This window comes from Ambystoma mexicanum, chromosome 14 (assembly GCF_040938575.1).
Source record: "Ambystoma mexicanum isolate Mex_15411 chromosome 14, UKY_AmexF1_1, whole genome shotgun sequence".
NCBI classification, from domain to species: Eukaryota; Metazoa; Chordata; class Amphibia; order Caudata; family Ambystomatidae; genus Ambystoma; species Ambystoma mexicanum.
The window spans coordinates 4,468,303-4,485,226 of record NC_090940.1 but is presented as its reverse complement, the minus strand read 5'-3'; the positions used below and the strand labels follow the sequence as shown (position 1 = coordinate 4,485,226).

Below are 16,924 nucleotides of genomic sequence, written 5' to 3'. Positions count from 1 at the left end.
CTGGACTACGTGCAGTACTTCTCCCTCCTCCGTGCCTGGCATTCTCCTCTCCTGTTCTGTGGTAGTTCCTTTGGCGTACCTGGCAGTTCCTCTCAGGAGGGTGGATCTCCCTCACCTGGTTTCTATTTAGTATTGTTCTGGTCCAATCGGGTACAACGGAAAACTAGACTACTCACAACAGTTCCCTGGAGTTATCTTCATACTCCTAGCCATCTTCTTCTTCCCTGTACTTTCCTTAATGTATGGAAGGCAAGTTTGATCATCTTGTGCCTTAGTTGCCTTCACTGTATTAGGTGGGCTGATTTTACACTAAAAGATATTGGCACTGGTTGGAACGAGGGAATGAGTGTTGGCTTTGGCAAAGAGGGAGGGTGTGGCAAAGTGAGGGTGTACCATGTGCTCAGGGGATGGCTGTCCCTGTTCCCATAAGGGGCTTCCTCTCCCATGTGATCCTCCCCCTGTGTACCATGTGAGGAACTCATGGTGGCAACAGTAAAGACAGATACAAGTGATCACAATTCAAGAGTGTTTATTGAACATGTTTGCAGGGTGGAAAAACGCCTAAGCTAAACCTAAATCTAAGATGGGAGCAACCGACGATCAAATGAAAATAAGGCTGTCCTAGTGGCGTTGTGTCAAAATAAAAAAGGGCCTATACTAAGAAACTCATTGCCAAACCTTACAACTACTACAAAAAGGGTATGGGAAGGTTTTCAAGAAAGTGAAGTGTTCTCAGGATGCGGTAGCTTGGGTCTCCCTTCCACACGTTTTGAGCACTGGGTAAAGTGGGATCTTGGAACACAGCACACACTCAAGCTCCCCAGCAAGAGTCGACAGCTCTGTTCCAGTGATCAGGAGCCTCAATGGCCAAGTCTCGTTTCACTTGAAAGTCTCTGGCCTTCGAGGGCCTGATGTATGTAAATAACACAGAAAGTTTCTTCAACAACTGAAAGTTTGTTTCCTGCTTTCAATTAGGGTGAGGATTCTTCACCCCTGGGTCCCCCTCTTCCGGGCGCTGGCCACTCTACTCTCAGCCTCCCTCCACAGGGTTCACTACAGCTTTTCCTTCCTTCACAAATCATAATGTCTTGTCTTTTTAAGCAGTTCCAGTGGACATCCCTTTGCCGGGTTCACTTTTGTCAACACATTGGGCCTCATTACGAGTTTGGCGGTAGCCGTGCCTGTTTTACAGGCACAGATACCGCCAAACTCACTACCGGCACCGCCACCCATGATTGGGCAATAACCGGCCCATTACGAGTTGAATGGGCCGGTAATTGCGCATTCGCGGGTGGCGGTATTGCCGGACTTCCGATCCCCCTTCTGCCCCATAGGGCAGAATGGTGGTGGGGAGCATGGTTGCACCGGCACCATTTAGAACGGTGCCAGTGCAATTACGAGTTATGCACGCGGGTGCCAGGTCAGACCTGGCATGCTGTCAAGCACCCGCGAGTAGAACTTGTAATTCAGCAGTACAGTATGAACGGTGCCGCTGCCTTACTGGCACCGTTCATACCGTATCCGCCAACATTATAATGAGTCCCACTGTTTCTTGAGACTTGCCCCATTCTCGTCCGCATCCCTCGGTTGGGGTCATTTTTGCCAACTTCACATTCACAGTTGTTTGTGGGATTCACTTCCCTTGCTTTCTCACAGTTCTTAGGTCAAAGGCTTTTGACCGTACAAGGATTTTGCTTGACCTCCTGTATGACCACTTTGACCTAACTTGGTGGCTCTCCTATGGCCTTCTGGTACTTGTAGTTTCATTCAAACAGGGAGCGACCAGAGTCTCTCAAGTTAGCACCCACGTGGTGCCGGTTCCCGCTGCAGCTGGTCTCCCTTGTAACACTTTTACACAGTTCCTTGAACTTGGTTCAAACTTGCCACTGTGCGATTCTCATTCAACACAGCCCGATTCTTATCGGTTCTCCCCTCGACTCACCCGCTGTAATGAACCGCTTGGCTTTCAGCTTCACTGGAGTCAACGCCAGCACCACGGTCGCGGGAGCTTCCCCCGCTCCTGCTTATCGGCATAGGCTTGTACTGTGTACCGTTGACATCTGCTGCAACACACTTGGACTATTGTCCTCGGTCTTATGATTCGCTCATCTAAGGTTTCGCGGGTCTGCGTCGAAAATGGCAAGGTTGTGTCCCTCCTTGTCATCCTCTCGATATTCACTGCCTCAGGAACAACTTGCGGCTGGTGTATAATATGGGGAGTTCTGTCGCAAATTTGAGACAGGATGCCTCCTAACCCTGCAAGAGATGCGTCTGTCTGTAACACCAACTCTTTTGAGAAGTCGACTACCTTTAGGATGGGATAGATGTTATAGCATTTCTCGTTATCATTCCACTGAAGTTTCTGGGGTTCGGCATTCTTAAGTTTCTGTCAGCTGGGCCGTTTTGTCTGAAAAGTTAGGGATAAACCTATGGTAATGTCCTATTAGACCAAGGCAAGCCCTAAGATCTCTTTTGGTCTTGGGAGTCGGAGTATCCAAGACGGCTTTTACATTTTCATGTTGGGGCTGTACTATCCCATTCCCTACGAAAAAGCCAAGGTATTTCACGGCCGATTGGGCCAATCTGTATTTAGCTGGATTAACAGTTAGGCCAGCATTCCTGAATACTTTCATGATGGTATAAAGATGGAAGAGGTGGCCCTCCCAGTTATTATAAATGACAATATCGTCAATGTAAGCTCAGCAGAATCAGAATCGGGCTGCAGCATGTTATCCATGAGGCATTAGAACTTAGTTGGTGCACCGTGTAGGCCGAAATGGAGGACTTTAAACTGTAATAATCCTAAGGGCATTAAAAAAGCAGTTTTTCCCTATCTGGCCACTATACAGGGTCTTGCCAGTACCCCTCGGTTAAATCCAAGGTGGCTAGAAATGTGGCTGTTCTGAGTTTATCAATATGGTCATTTACTACATGGCATGGGATAGATCTTATTGAATCTTTCTACTAGACCATCGGTTAAGAAAGTGCACAGACCAAATAAGTATTTCCCAATAGAACATATTTCCTAACAACACTGCTGGCTAATTACAGTAGGTACGCATGCACCTTTTAAAGTTAAGAATCTTTAACCTTTTTAGCAGACTGTCAATATCCGATCTTTTCAGGTATTTTATCGGTGATTCCTGCTGTCTTGTGGTTAAGTCTCCTGCCCATCACCGGTACAACCTAGGTTTGTGTTCTGGCCATGGCAATATTCACGCCAAGGCAGCCGCTCAGCAAAATGCAACAAAAAAATAAATAATCCTTAAACAAACATGGGGGTTGGCGTTCAACCTTTCAAAAAAGTGGGTGGATGCCGTTCACCCGGGTGGTCCCTCGACTTATCCCCAAGGGTTATTCCTTGTGATGTCAGCTCCCAGAAGGCATTCTCTGCAGGAAGGTGGTGGGGAAAGCATGGAAGAAAGTAGGGCCTGTTATATTCAAGATTGCCAACTACGTCTCCAGTGGGTCAGTCCTCCCCCTCCTCCATGTCTGCTTCAGATCACAAAGACTCCATTACTGATCTCCCTGGTGAGACTTCCTGACTGTGGTGTAGAGTCCCCTTTGAACCTATGAAGCTCTCAGCACCTACCCACATCCAGAGGAGGTATGCCCTGTTCCCCTGGGAAGGTGGCACAGCTTCTCTGCCAAGCACACAAGGACCTAATGGAAAAGTCACCATCTGCTGTGGGTGGAGGAACTCCCATGAACAGACAATGCACAAAATGGCTCTGGAGCTGCAGTTCAAGGAAAGCCAAGTGGAAATATGACATCATATTGGGTTTTGCTATTGTTAACTGCAGGCCCTCAATGTGCCACTATATCAGTCTTGTATACAGCTTATATGTAATCAATAACTCCACCAGGCACTGTGGAGATACAGTTAAAGGTATTTGGAAACATTGATGCCAGTACTTTTAAAATGCAGCCCATGGATTGATTATTCATCTTTTATAAAGCTCTTAATACCAGAGTCCAGTCTCTAAGCATGGGGTCAGGATTCTAACCAGTGTCCAAGACGAACGCATTGCCGCTTAGCTATCCTTCCACCCTTTGAGCACTTTGAAATACTTGCTATGTGTATAGGCGTTTTACAAATAAACATTACCATACCATACCATATCATGAATGTTGGAATTAATTTGGTTCTAGCATGTTACCCTGCAGCTCCCATATTACCAGTCACATTGCAGCTCCTGGAATGTCACTAGACAGGCCCAGCCAAGTACATGCACACACTATACTTTTTGACATACTGCATTGAAAAGTGGGGCCCGATTAGCAGAGCCCACTTTCTGGGAGAGAGAAAATCACCATCATTTTGCAGAGTACAGGATTGCACATCCTCACAGAAGACATTCCGTCACAGGGTCAGTCAAAAGATAGCCACAGTTGTCAGAGTAGACACGTAGACACAGCGTCCCCAAGCTCGAGCGAGCATTGGTTCGGTGAGGTGGAAAGTGCGACAGACATTGGATGTGTGAGGGAGTCATGCTATCACAAGTAGACACTGACACAAGAGCTGCACATTTCAAAACCTTTATTGATGGTTTAAAAGGGGTTGGAAAACTCCTATCTTGCCCTATAACTAAGATGGGAGTATTCTCGACCATCAAACAAAATGAAAATACAGTCCTAGTTAGTATTTAGTCAAAATAAAATGGCCTATACTAATAAACCTAATGCCTGCCCTCTTTCCTATATAATCAATGTGTAAAGGGAGTGTGTAATGCAAAAAGGAAAATCAGTGTTCAAATGAAATGTCAGTATGGCTGAGTAAACTCCCTTCCCCACGTTTTGTGGCACGGGGTAAGGTGGCACACTTGGACCTTGCAACACACTCTGGCTTCGAACACAAGGATGCAGTTTGTTTCATAGACCAGGGTCCACTTGGCCTTCCACGTTGTAATACAGTTCAACAAAAGTTTGTTTCCTTCTGGTTTACACAATTCAGTACAGGTTTCTCTCAGCCGGGCTCAAACCTTTCAAATCACAATTCGTGGGGGTTCCCTTACCCAAGCTTTAATCACACCTTCATAAGATTCCCTCCGTCGGGCTCGAGCCTGCTTTCACTTTCCTTCCAATGTCGAAGACTTTCGAAACTGCAAGGCTTTTGCTCTTACCTCGACATGACCACTTCGACCTTCTTTCCTCAAACATCACTTTTTCTTTCCTACACCAAGGACTCTTGGTAAATGTAGTTTCGAGCACAGTACTTATTTCAAAGTTCTAAGATATCTCTCACATTCAGGTTTCCCTCTGTGGGAATCAAACCTAACAGTTAAAATCTTGCATTTCAGTTTCTTTCTCTTCCCGCCGCTTCTATGGCATCAGACATTTCATAGAGACTTACGATTGGGCAATTTTCTTTCGCCGGGCCACTCTGTTACTTTGAATATTTTAATTACAGTTCTTTGGTTTCTCTCACGTTTTATCGGCACACACGCAACCTCCATTCATTGGATACTGTTGCTTTCAAGTTTTATTTAAACACAGACCGGACTTTCATTGGTTTCATCAACTCATTGGCTGTGTTAATTCATTTTCCTCTTTCGCGGCTTTGATCCAGAAGTCAAAGATGAAACCACAACTGCTGCTGCACCTACCCAACTCTGCCGTTCACACAGGAGGGTGGCGAGTATCCTTGAAACAAAAAACAGGGTTTTCTCTTCTCTCCAACTGGGTTTCCTTGCGCAACCTTCAAGGCCCTTTGGAAGAAACGGTCTCTCGCCGGGGTGTCCAAGATTTCTCCGTACCTTGGTTCCGTCGCTCAGCCTGTCACTCTGCTCGCCTGGTTCGCCGTAGCTCTGTAAGAACTGCTCCTTCTCGTGCATCGCCTTGCTCAGAGTGCGTCTCAGTGTTCCACCTTTTAACCATGTGGGGAGAGCTAATAGGTACCAGGTATTTGTAATTAAGATCAAGTGCCTGACCCTGCCTGATCTTATTAGTGGGACATGTCCAATGTATTACATGGGTGGTACGCCTTTCAGCCTCAGACCTCCTCTTCCTCGGGTCAGTGTTTGTGTATGAAAGGAGGGAGGATGTGGGAAGTTGGAATTTCCTATAAAATCAGATGGACAGAGGTATTTGCAAAGGGGGGGGGATTCCATGTCTCGCCATTGGGCATTCAACCCCCCCCTCCCAAGGACCCCTCAACCAGGAGATCCTCCCGCACTTGTCTGCCCCAAGGGGCTGGATCCAAAGGCGATGGCCGTTCCCTGGTCACCCAAGTAAGGAACCGGGGTTTAGACAGTGAAACAACCTGTTTTTTCACAGATGGAATCAGGCCACTGAGACAATAGGGCCTGCCCAATCACCTGGAGACCCTCATAGCCTACCTCGGCTGGACCTTACTGCGGCAAGGCTTCTAAATTAAACAGGAGAGTTTATTTGACACAGCCTGTGGACACAACAGAAAGAAGACCCACAGTGGACTAGGATGTTAACCCATGAAGCAGAGCTGTGCTTAGACTGACTTTTCTCCTTACCTTCTCTGTACAAAGGCCTGGATACCCGTGGGTCTGGGCTTTGCACAAATGTAAAGCAGTGAATGGAAAATAAAATATTGGCAGCTTACAAACATGAAAGATCATAGCAACCATCCGGGTATTAGTCGGACGTTACACACCTCCTTAGTAGAGGTTGTGACCTAGAGTCTCTTTTGGTTGATACATCAGAGCAACCTACAGACCCCGATTGGAATCAAGGAGAGGCTCCGAGATCACCACACAGGTCAGACTCACAGAATAGAAATCCCCAGTTTATACACGACAGAGGGGTTCCTGAGCACTCCACCCTCTCACCGGGACATTCCAAGGTGCACACACCCCAGGACGTTCTTAGCTAAAGTTTATCCCCAAGCGACTAAACAAAGCTCCTCAAATGCACCCCAACCCACCCAATTCTCAGCCACTGGTTTGCATAGAGATCCCACAGAGCACATTGTGCACACCCACAGCTGGATCTGGACAAGCAAGAACAAGTGGCAGACTAGTGCCGAAGTATATGTCACATCATAATAAAATGGTCTTTTCTTACCTGAACTTTCTTTGGAATTAGTGGCTTGCATTAACGTATCTTCCGTCTGTGAATGTGGCTTGTGTAGCGCAGTTCTCTTGTCTGCATCAGCCTCTCTGTTTTCTGATGGTTGCAGCGGGGGTGTCCCTCTCTTGCAGCGATCAGGGCCTTTGTCCTTTGAAGCCTGCAGTAGTCCTGTGTGTTCCTTGTCCTCATCAGCCCCTCTAAGCTCTGATGTCACTCTTCCATCAAGGTTCAGCTGTCTGCTCTCAGCAGGTAGCAGGAGTCGTGCTCTTTTCTTGTCCTCGTCGGTCTCTCTGTTCTCTGATGCATGCAGTGCGGTTCTGCCTCTGCCACTACTGACCTCTCGCCTCCCATGGAAACCATGTTCTGAACTCAACTCCAGATCATCGCAGGGAAAATTGAAGGAAGATTCTAAAGAGCTCACGATATCCTCAGAGCGAGGAGGAGGAACCTGGAAGTAAGACAGGGAAATTGAGGAGAAGAAGAAGAATGCAAGTAACTTAGACTGCAACTATTTACCTACACCATGTAATTACAGTGACAACTCATTCAAATTAACAAGAAGTAAATATAAATATCAGGTATGTTTGCTCACAAATAACAAGTCAAAAGAATCCAGCCATACTGCAGACTAGTTAATGCGGTCACAAAAAAATTGGATTCTGTGACAAGTCCGTATTTATTTATTTATTTATACATGTGTAGGAGCGCGCTTAACCCAAGGGTATCTAGGCGCTAGTTACAGGAAGAGAGTGATTAAGAGGTAAAGGGAAACAGACAGTTGGCATGTGGTGAGGCTCAATATTTGTTGTTCTTTCAGGGTCACCCTTCTCTCCAGCAATGCTCCTGTGCCCACTCCACCATTCTCTCTTCTCTCTAGTGATGCTTTTGGTCCTTCATGGTTATGCTCGTCTGTGTTCTCAACCATGCTTCCTTCTCTCAACAGTTCAATCATCCCGCCTTCCCCAGGGATGCACCTTTGTGCTCTAGTCCTGCCCTTCTCCCCAATGATGCAAAAGGGCTCACTTCATTCTCTTTCCAGAGCTATATCCTAACCTTCTGCTTCTCATTGCTGCCGTCTAACTTCCACTCTCTCGCTAGTGATGCTTAATGTTCTCTTGCATCTCTTTTCGGTAATGCTCTATCCCTCACATCCAGTCATGCTCCTTCAGACTCTAGCCCTCACTTCCTTCTATCCAGTCATGTTACTTAGGGCTCTATTCCTCACTTCCTGCTATCCAGTCATGCTCCTTAAGGCTCTAGCCCTCACTTCCTTCTATCCAGTCATGCTCCTTAAGGCTCTAGCCCTCACTTCCTTCTATGCAGTCATGCTCCTTAAGGATCTGTCCCTCACTTCCTTCTATCAAGTCATGCTCCTTAAGGCTCCATCCATCACTTCCTTCTATCCAGTCATCCTCCTTAGGGTACTGCCCCACAGTTCAATATAGCCAGGGATGCACCTTAGGATTATATCACTCACTTAATTGTATCCGGTGATGCTCCTTAAGGCTCTATCCTCACTCCCTCCCTCCTGTCAAGCGATGCTCCTTAGGGTTATACCCCCTCACTTCCTTCTATCCAGTCATGCTCCTTAAGGCTCTATCCCTCACTCCCTCCCTCCCTCCTGTCAAGCGATGCTCCTTAGGGTTATATCCCCTCACTTCCTTCTATCCAGTCATGCTCCTTAAGGCTCTATCCTCACTCCCTCCCTCCTGTCAAGCGATGCTCCTTAGGGTTATACCCCCTCACTTCCTTCTATCCAGTCATGCTCCTTAAGGCTCTATCCCTCACTCCCTCCCTCCTGTCAAGCGATGCTCCTTAGGGCTATACCCCCTCACTTCCTTCTATCCAGTCATGCTCCTTAAGGCTCTATCCCTCACTCCCTCCTGTCAAGCGATGCTCCTTAGGGTTATACCCCCTCACTTCCTTCTATCCAGTCATGCTCCTTAAGGCTCCATCCCTCACTCCCTCCATCCTGTCAAGCGATGCTCCTTAGGGTTATACCCCCTCACTTCCTTCTATCCAGTCATGCTCCTTAAGGCTCTATCCCTCACTCCCTCCCTCCTGTCAAGCGATGCTCCTTAGGGTTATACCCCCTCACTTCCTTCTATCCAGTCATGCTCCTTAAGGCTCTATCCCTCAATCCCTCCCTCCTGTCAAGCGATGCTCCTTAGGGCTCTATCCCTCACTTAATTCTATCCAGAGATGCCCCCCAGGGTTTCTTTCCTACACTTTCCCATGTGGTGCTCATTATTGCTGTCTTACAATGGGAGAAGAAAGGAAGGACCGAATTGAAATTAATCCTAAACCCAATTCCAAACCTATTAAAAAGCAAGGCGAACCTACCCAATGTACACAGCTACAATCATTCAAATGTTGTGCCTGGACAAAGCATTATCTGTGATAAACAAACGTTTGCAAAAGGTAACTTAAACATCGATCTTTCATGTGTTCGAACATTTCTTAGACTGGATAAAAAAAGTACTTCCTAATAGACATGATGTTGTCATTGCGCTCGTGCATAAGATGATACTGTGGACTTCAAAAGGCATCGAAGACATTGAGGCTCCAAGCTGAAGGCCCCAATTAAATACAGGGAGCAAAGCACAAGATTCCCCTAGTTTTCTGGTTTCATCTTCAGTAGGGGAAGAAAAAGTGACTTACCTCTATGCCGCAGGGAGTATTGATGTCTTGAATACATTTACATAACTTTGAACATTGCCACCAATCAGATGGAGAACCCACAGAGCAATGATGGAGAACTAAACCTGCAGGGAAGCGGTTTAGTCTTCGCCAGTATTTGCTGGGTCTTCTGCACCTTGATGGGTGGTACACCACTGCAGCAGGCAGGCAAGGTAATGGTAACCTGTTTATTGAACGGAATAACCTTTCAGAGAAGAAACTGTGCAGATGAATATCAGAATTGCTAGATTGTACAAGGCAAGGCTGCATTTTGTTATTTGTTTACAATAGGATCTCTTCATGACAGATATAAAATCTGAAATGCATAAAAGACGTCTATATTAGGTGTTACGTCGCACCACTCTCCCGTAGTCCTCAGGGCGTTCACAAAGACAGACAAACACAAAACACAAAGTGGGAAGCATTCCAGAAGGTGTTTCAGAAGCAACTGTTTGTAAAGTGGCATTAACTAGAATGTTCCTCCAGCAAACAGCATTGTCTTCAATTGTTTTCTTTAAAAAAGTAACAGAGACGGAGCTTTTAAGATCAAGGGGGAGAGAGTTCCAAGTAATTGGTGCCCAGGCATTGACGCTAGCGCCACCAATCTTCTTGAGAATCACACGCGGCTGATGCAACAGCTGGTTACCATTTGAACAAAGGGTCCTTCTTACAGGAGTTCCTTTTATCCTGGTGGAGAGGTAGCGGGTGCATAACCTAACAGCGCCCTTTAATTTGTTACTCAACTGGGAGCCAGTGCAGCTTTCTCCTAGCAAACAAAATCTTGGAGCGCCGGCCTCGTCCGTAGACTGCTCAGACAGCTCCATTCTGAGCTACTTGCAGCTTTTGTATGTTAGTCTTGGATGTACCCATCAAGAGGCCGTTACAGTAATGCAACTTTCTGTTTATGATTGAAGCTGCAAACAGGGCTCGGTTAGCCTCGGACAGGTACGGTCGAATTTGCCAGAGTAGGTTTATGTAGTAGGCACAAGATAATTTCAAATATCAAGTATGCCTTTTAAAAGACAAATGGGAGTCAAAGAAAACTCCTACAGTTTTGACATTTTCAGACACTGATGTTATTGACATTCACCATAAAACATTTATACGGCCAGCCCAGCTTTTCTCATCTTTGTTGGGTGCCCACAACCAACAGCTCAGTTTTCTTTTGCATTTAGAGCCATGGAATTTGCAACCATCCATCTTCGTAAGGCTTCAAATACACTATTGACGTCATCATTATACAGTCCAGGCAGCTCCAAAACGATCTGGGTGTCATCAACGTAGTTCACGAACCAAACGCCCAAAACCACGCACAAATCACAGAGGTTTAGAGAAAACATTAAACAACAATGGGGATAAGCAAGAACCCTGTGGCACGCATGTTAAAGAGGATTTTAATGAAGAGGCATTTCCTTTGACCACTGCTTAAATATTCATTTCTGTCTGCCCATAGTGGCGCATACATAGCCTTCACAGAATAAATGTGTGCAACTGTTGACGTAGAGTTGGCAAGCATTGTTTTGAGTACCTACTAACCCTGATAAGAATCTACCATGGCCCAAAGCAATTCAATGGGACCAGCTTGCAGAAAGTCCTCAAAGCTGAAGGACCATGCCAAAATCCTTACTTGAATAAATAAAGCTTTAATCTCTGAAACTGTCTTACTAAAGTCAAAGCCAAAATCAGAGACACTTTCCATAAATAAAAACAAAATCACAAGAATGCATTGGCTTAAATGGACACCCATCAACTGGAAAAACCAATTTGGAGCTCCCACACCAGAGCTGGGATGCAAATTGGTGGAAAGGGGACAGTCAGGAAATGTGTACTACTGGAACTGCATCAACGATGCATGACCCTGTATTTTCTTATTTCTAGTAAATGCAGAGAAATGCACTTTTTATTGATTATTGCTGCAAACCCAGCTGTGCTGGTATCAGCAAATATGGCAACAGTTCAAGCGGCTGCATATAAATGGAGCGTAACCCTGCAGGAGATCACGGCTGAAAAAGTATCTTAGTTATTGCCATAAATTCATGGTTTGAACAATTCTCTTGCCACTGCTACAGTGTCCACGCAATCCTGGCTCATGTTCAAATGTCTGTATCTGAAGACCTTAGGAGCCACACGGCAATACTGAGTGGCACTGAGTCATGATGGAGATGCCTGCCCTGCGCCACGGATGACAGGTTATGGAGTGGCAATGAGGAGCGAGGCTCGAACAACAGCTGCATCACGGAAATCAAAGATTCAGCTTGATCTCGGGTGAGGTTCATTCCTCAAATCTTTAATGTAAGTGATGGAGGTGAAGTCAGCCATATGCAGGTGCTCCAAAGGCCAGGATGACGATTGGCGCATGCCGGAGAGGCAACAATAGGATTGCCGGCACAGAGGAAACTTGCATAATCAATGTTTTTAATATCACCTAGCCCACAGTGCATGTATGGGGAGCAAGCCAACCTATAAACAGCAACAGAGGGGCAGTGAAAACACCTAAGACGATCACCCCAGCAGTGCCGAGTACACAACGCATTCTATAGCACGGGGCATGGGCGCCGCAATGCACATGGCAAACTGGGCTCTTACTAACTGTAGACTTGATGCAAACACTTGGCCGTATTACGTTTTCATGTACAACAATATAATGGTGTCATCTGCCTTGAAAAAGGCCATTGGAGGCCACCAGGGGGCGCGCAGGCAATGGCTGCCTGAACGTGCTGCTCTCCCCGAAGCCAGGCGTCCAGCGGGATTCGAGCCCCCCCGCAGACCCCGGGGTGCCCGAGAAAGGCCACTGCGGAGGAGGACGCGGCCCGGACACGTGATCGCATCCGAGCGGGCGCCGCAGCTGAGGTCCCTTCGCCGCGACGAGGAACCGGAGGTCCGGAAGCCCGGCGGCGGCCTGGGAGACAGGCTCCCCCCCCGCCCCACCACACGGAACAGAGGTACGGAGGCTCAGCGACCGGCCGGGGGCCTCCGTGGCCGGTCCCGCTCGAACGGAGAGGACCGGCGCTCGGCCTCCCCCGCCCCCACCGGGCTGCCGCGGTCCGCGGGGTCCCGGAGGAGGGGGACAAGAGGAGTGATCGGCAGCGACGCGGAGGGGTCCGGGCCTGCCCCCCCCCCGCCGGCGCGAGTGGAAACACCAAGAACACCGCGGGGAGGACCCCCGGGGAGCATTGATTCCGTCCTCCCCCTCCCCCCCTGCGGAAGGAAGACCTCGGGGCGGACGGGGTGAGAGGCCCCCGCCCGCCGTTGGCGGGGCGTGTGCCCGCCCCCACCCCCCCCACACACCACAAGACCACGGGCCCAGGCCGCACGGGCCAGAAGAAGCGGACCGCTGGGCCCCGGAGGAGGGGGGCGAGAAAAGTGAGCAGTAGCAACGCGGAGGGCCCCCCCCCCCCAAGAACACCACGGGGAAGACCCCCGGGACGCACCGATTCCGCCCTGCCCCCTCGCGGAAAGGAGAAACCGGGGCGTGTGCCCTCCCCCACCTCCCTACACTAGCCACAGAAGCCCTCGGGCGCGGCGCCGAGGCAGAGGTGCCCTCCGCGCCCACTGGACCAGGCCGCACGGGCCGGAAGAAGCCCCGGAGCACGGGGAACGACATCGAGAGGGGTGTGAGGCCCCCACCCAGGAACGGGTGGGGCGTGTGCCCGCCCCCCCCAGGCAAAGGCTAACCCCCAGGAAAGAGCCAAGCCCCCAGCTGAACCGCTGAGGGAGGTCGGACACTGACCCGGAGCGGGGGGGCTTCGACACCACAAGTCGCAGGAGATTATCGGATGAATTGGCGGGAAGCCCTACAGGGATACCGTTTCCAGGAGACCCCCAGAGGCAACATGAGCGCGGACCCCAGGGAAACCATGGCCCGACAGGAAGACGCGGCCCCCTCGTCGGCAGCAATGGAAAGAGGCTTTGCCTCGATATTGCAGGAAATCAGGGACATGCGTTCAGATATAGCCCAGAAATTCGAAAAAATGGACCAGAGGGTGGACAAGGTCAAAGATAGACTATTACAAGTGGAGGCCAACCAATCATCGACAGCAGACCAGGACATACAACTATGCATGAGGTTGGAAGCCCTGGAGAAGAGGGACGAGGAAAGGGCTCGACAGATGGATGACTTTGAAAACAGAGAGAGGCGGAACAACCTCAGAATTTTCGGCGTGCCTGAAGCGGAGGGGGAGACGGAGAGGGACATCATTCGAATAGTGAAGGACATCATCACCCTCCTATTCGCAGAGGCAATGACAACCGAGCCAACATTTGACAGAGTGCATAGGGCGGGGGGCAGAGCGGGGGCCCCCCGGTCGATCTTGGTCCGATTCCACTATTACTCCGAGAAGACAAAGGTGCTGGAGGAGGCCCGAAAGACCAGAGAAATTACCTACAACAACGCCCAGGTCTCTATATATCAGGATCTTTCCTCCTACACGCTGGCCAAGCGCAGATCATGCCGACCCCTCACACTACTATTCAAGGAGCAGGGCGTGCGCTATAGATGGGGCTACCCCTTCTCCCTGAGCTTTGAATATATGGGCCGACGCTCAACCCTGATCACGGAAGAAGACATCCGGAACGCAATTCAAGAATATACAGCGGAACCGCACCCCCGGAGGGGTCCAGTGGGACCAGAAAACCTCAGAACGAACAGCCCCGGTCCATCCGGGGAGAGGAGAAGGCGCACCGGCGCAAGGAAATTTCGGAAAATGAACACTCCATCTCCAGCAAAAGAGGGAGAACGGCACGACTCCGAGGACTGAGAACGGGGGTGCCCCACTGATTCCGAGACGGAGATGCGCAGATTTGGAGTCTACCACTACCACCGTCTTCACGAACAGCAAGTACAGGGGTCACACGGTCGGGTTACGACCGGGGGGGAACGTTAGGGGCTCGAAGGGATGAGCTTTATGGGTGAAATGCCTGGCCGAGGTGGGCAGGCTGGTGGTTCGGCCAAAAGCCAGTAGTGGCAGAACTAATTGGCTGGACGCCGGGGAGGGGGGTGGGGGAAAATTCGGGAGCAGGGGTTGTTCAGACACTGTTGGGACACGGTGGGCAGTTGGGGAGTTTCAGGCCCACCGGGGGGGGGGGGAAGAGATCCGTAAAGTAGAACCAAGGGAGCATGCGAAGGAGAGAGATGCGTGGGTAATGACCGAGAGGGAGGGAATCTGGGACTATGGCTGACAGTCTACCTGCCCTGGGAGTGGGATCCCTCAATGTACGAGGCTTGAACACACCCACAAAGAGATCCCTGGTCTGTAGAGAGTTCAGAAGGGCCAACCTCGACATCCTCTTCCTGCAGGAAACCCACTGGCCACGGGGGAAGGAACCCAAAATCCGGGGAGGAGGTATCGGGGAGGTCTTCAGTGCATCCCATAAGAACAAAAAGAGAGGGGTGGCCATCCTGGTTGCGAGGAACGTGGGGCTAGAGAAAGAGGCAGTGCTGAAGGACCCTGAGGGGCGCTACCTGATGGTGCGGGGAACCCTACAGGGTGCCCCACTCACCCTAGCCGTCGTCTACGGCCCAAATGAGGGCCAAATCCAGTTTTGGGAAGAGGTGAGGGATAAACTTAAAGGCTTTGTCCAGGGGACGGTGGTGGTGGGGGGGGGATTTCAACATGGTCCTGGACCCAATACGGGACAGGAAACGGGTCGGTCCCCAGGCCCCCAGGGCACTCGATGAGACCATGGCACGGGGCTTCCAGAGGGTCAACTCGGAGCTGGGCCTGGTGGACACGGTCCCGTCCCCTAGAACGGACACCCCCATATTCACTTACTACTCGTCCGTACACACATCATTTTCCCGGATAGACTATGTCTTGGTGGATGAAACCTTGCACCCATTTATCTCTGGCCATAGGGTGGATCCAGTCCCCTGGTCCGACCACGACCTGGTGCGAGTCACCATAGCGAGAGGGGGCTTTAATGAACACAGGGGAAGATGGAAGTGTAACGATGCCCTCCTGAAGGACGAGGTCCTAGCCCAGGAAGTCCTTGACGCCATTACAGAATTTTTTGAATTCAATGACAACGGTGAGGTGTGTACACACACCTTGTGGGACGCGTTCAAAGCAACCCTGCGGGGAGTCCTGATCCGACTGGGAACCCGGAGGAAAAGAGAAAGGGAAGCCCAGGAGAGGCATCTGAGGGGAAAAATTGCCCAACTTCAGCCGGGAGGCTCCCCCACGGAACCCTTAGACCGGGACCGGGTGGCTGCCCTGGACGACTATAGGCTCCAACTAAAAGACCTTCTCCTCCACAAAACAGAGAGAAGCCTCCACCTGGTCAAACAAAAGTACTATGAAAAGGGGGACAGGGCGGACAGGATTCTAGCTTGGAGGTTGAGGGAAGTACAGAAGAGTAGAATGGTGAAGGTGGTAAAGAACGAGGTGGGGGAGCTGGGACACGATACTTCTCACATTGGAGAGGCCTTCCGCCGATACTACGAAAGGCTATACTCGTCTGAGTACAGAGGGGACGGGGGGGAGATTGAGGAATTCCTAAACTCCATACAGGTCCCGTCTCTGACCAGGGAGATGGCAGAGGGGTTGGAGGGTCCGGTGACTGAGGAGGAGGTGGAACATGCGATCAGCGGCATGAAGGTGGGCACTTCCCCGGGCGAAGATGGATACTCAGTGTACTTTTATAAAAGGTTTCGGTCGGCCCTCGCTCCCCACCTGGTCAGGGTGTTCAATGCGGTCCTGGAGGGTGGTCCTCTCCCGGACTCCATGATGGAGGCAATCATTGTAGTTCTCCCCAAGGACGGTAGAGACCCCTCGGAGTGCTCCTCCTACCGCCCGATCTCCTTGCTGAATATTGACGTTAAGATCCTGGCCAAGGTCATCGGGAGCCGGGTGGAGGGGGTCCTACCGAAGCTGGTCCATGGGGACCAGGTGGGATTCGTTAGGGGGAGACAGGGCTCGGACAATATTCGCAAATCCATAGACTTGTTTCATTATGCCCAGGTGTCGGACCTAGACGCGAGCGTCCTCTCCCTGGACTCAGAAAAGGCATTCGACAGGGTCGAATGGAGGTTCATGGAGCTCACTCTTCGGAAGATGGGCTTCGGGACCCACATTAGGGACTGGGTGGCCGCACTGTACAGGGCCCCTAAGGCCAGAGTCCAAGTGAATGGTAGACTGTCGGCCCCACTCCCTCTATCGCGAGGAACAAGACAGGGATGCCCACTATCCCCGTTGATTTATGT

General features: G+C 50.0%; 1 protein-coding gene across 1 annotated transcript in view; it reads right to left on the bottom strand.

The window, feature by feature from the left end:
• FSIP1 (fibrous sheath interacting protein 1) overlaps positions 1–16,924 on the bottom strand; it is an 855,458-nt gene that overhangs the window by 810,091 nt on the left and 28,443 nt on the right. The window contains exon 2 of the mRNA XM_069638397.1: positions 7,039–7,492. Within this exon, the coding sequence (XP_069494498.1) occupies positions 7,039–7,492 (454 nt within the window). The remainder of the gene's footprint in view (positions 1–7,038; positions 7,493–16,924) is intronic.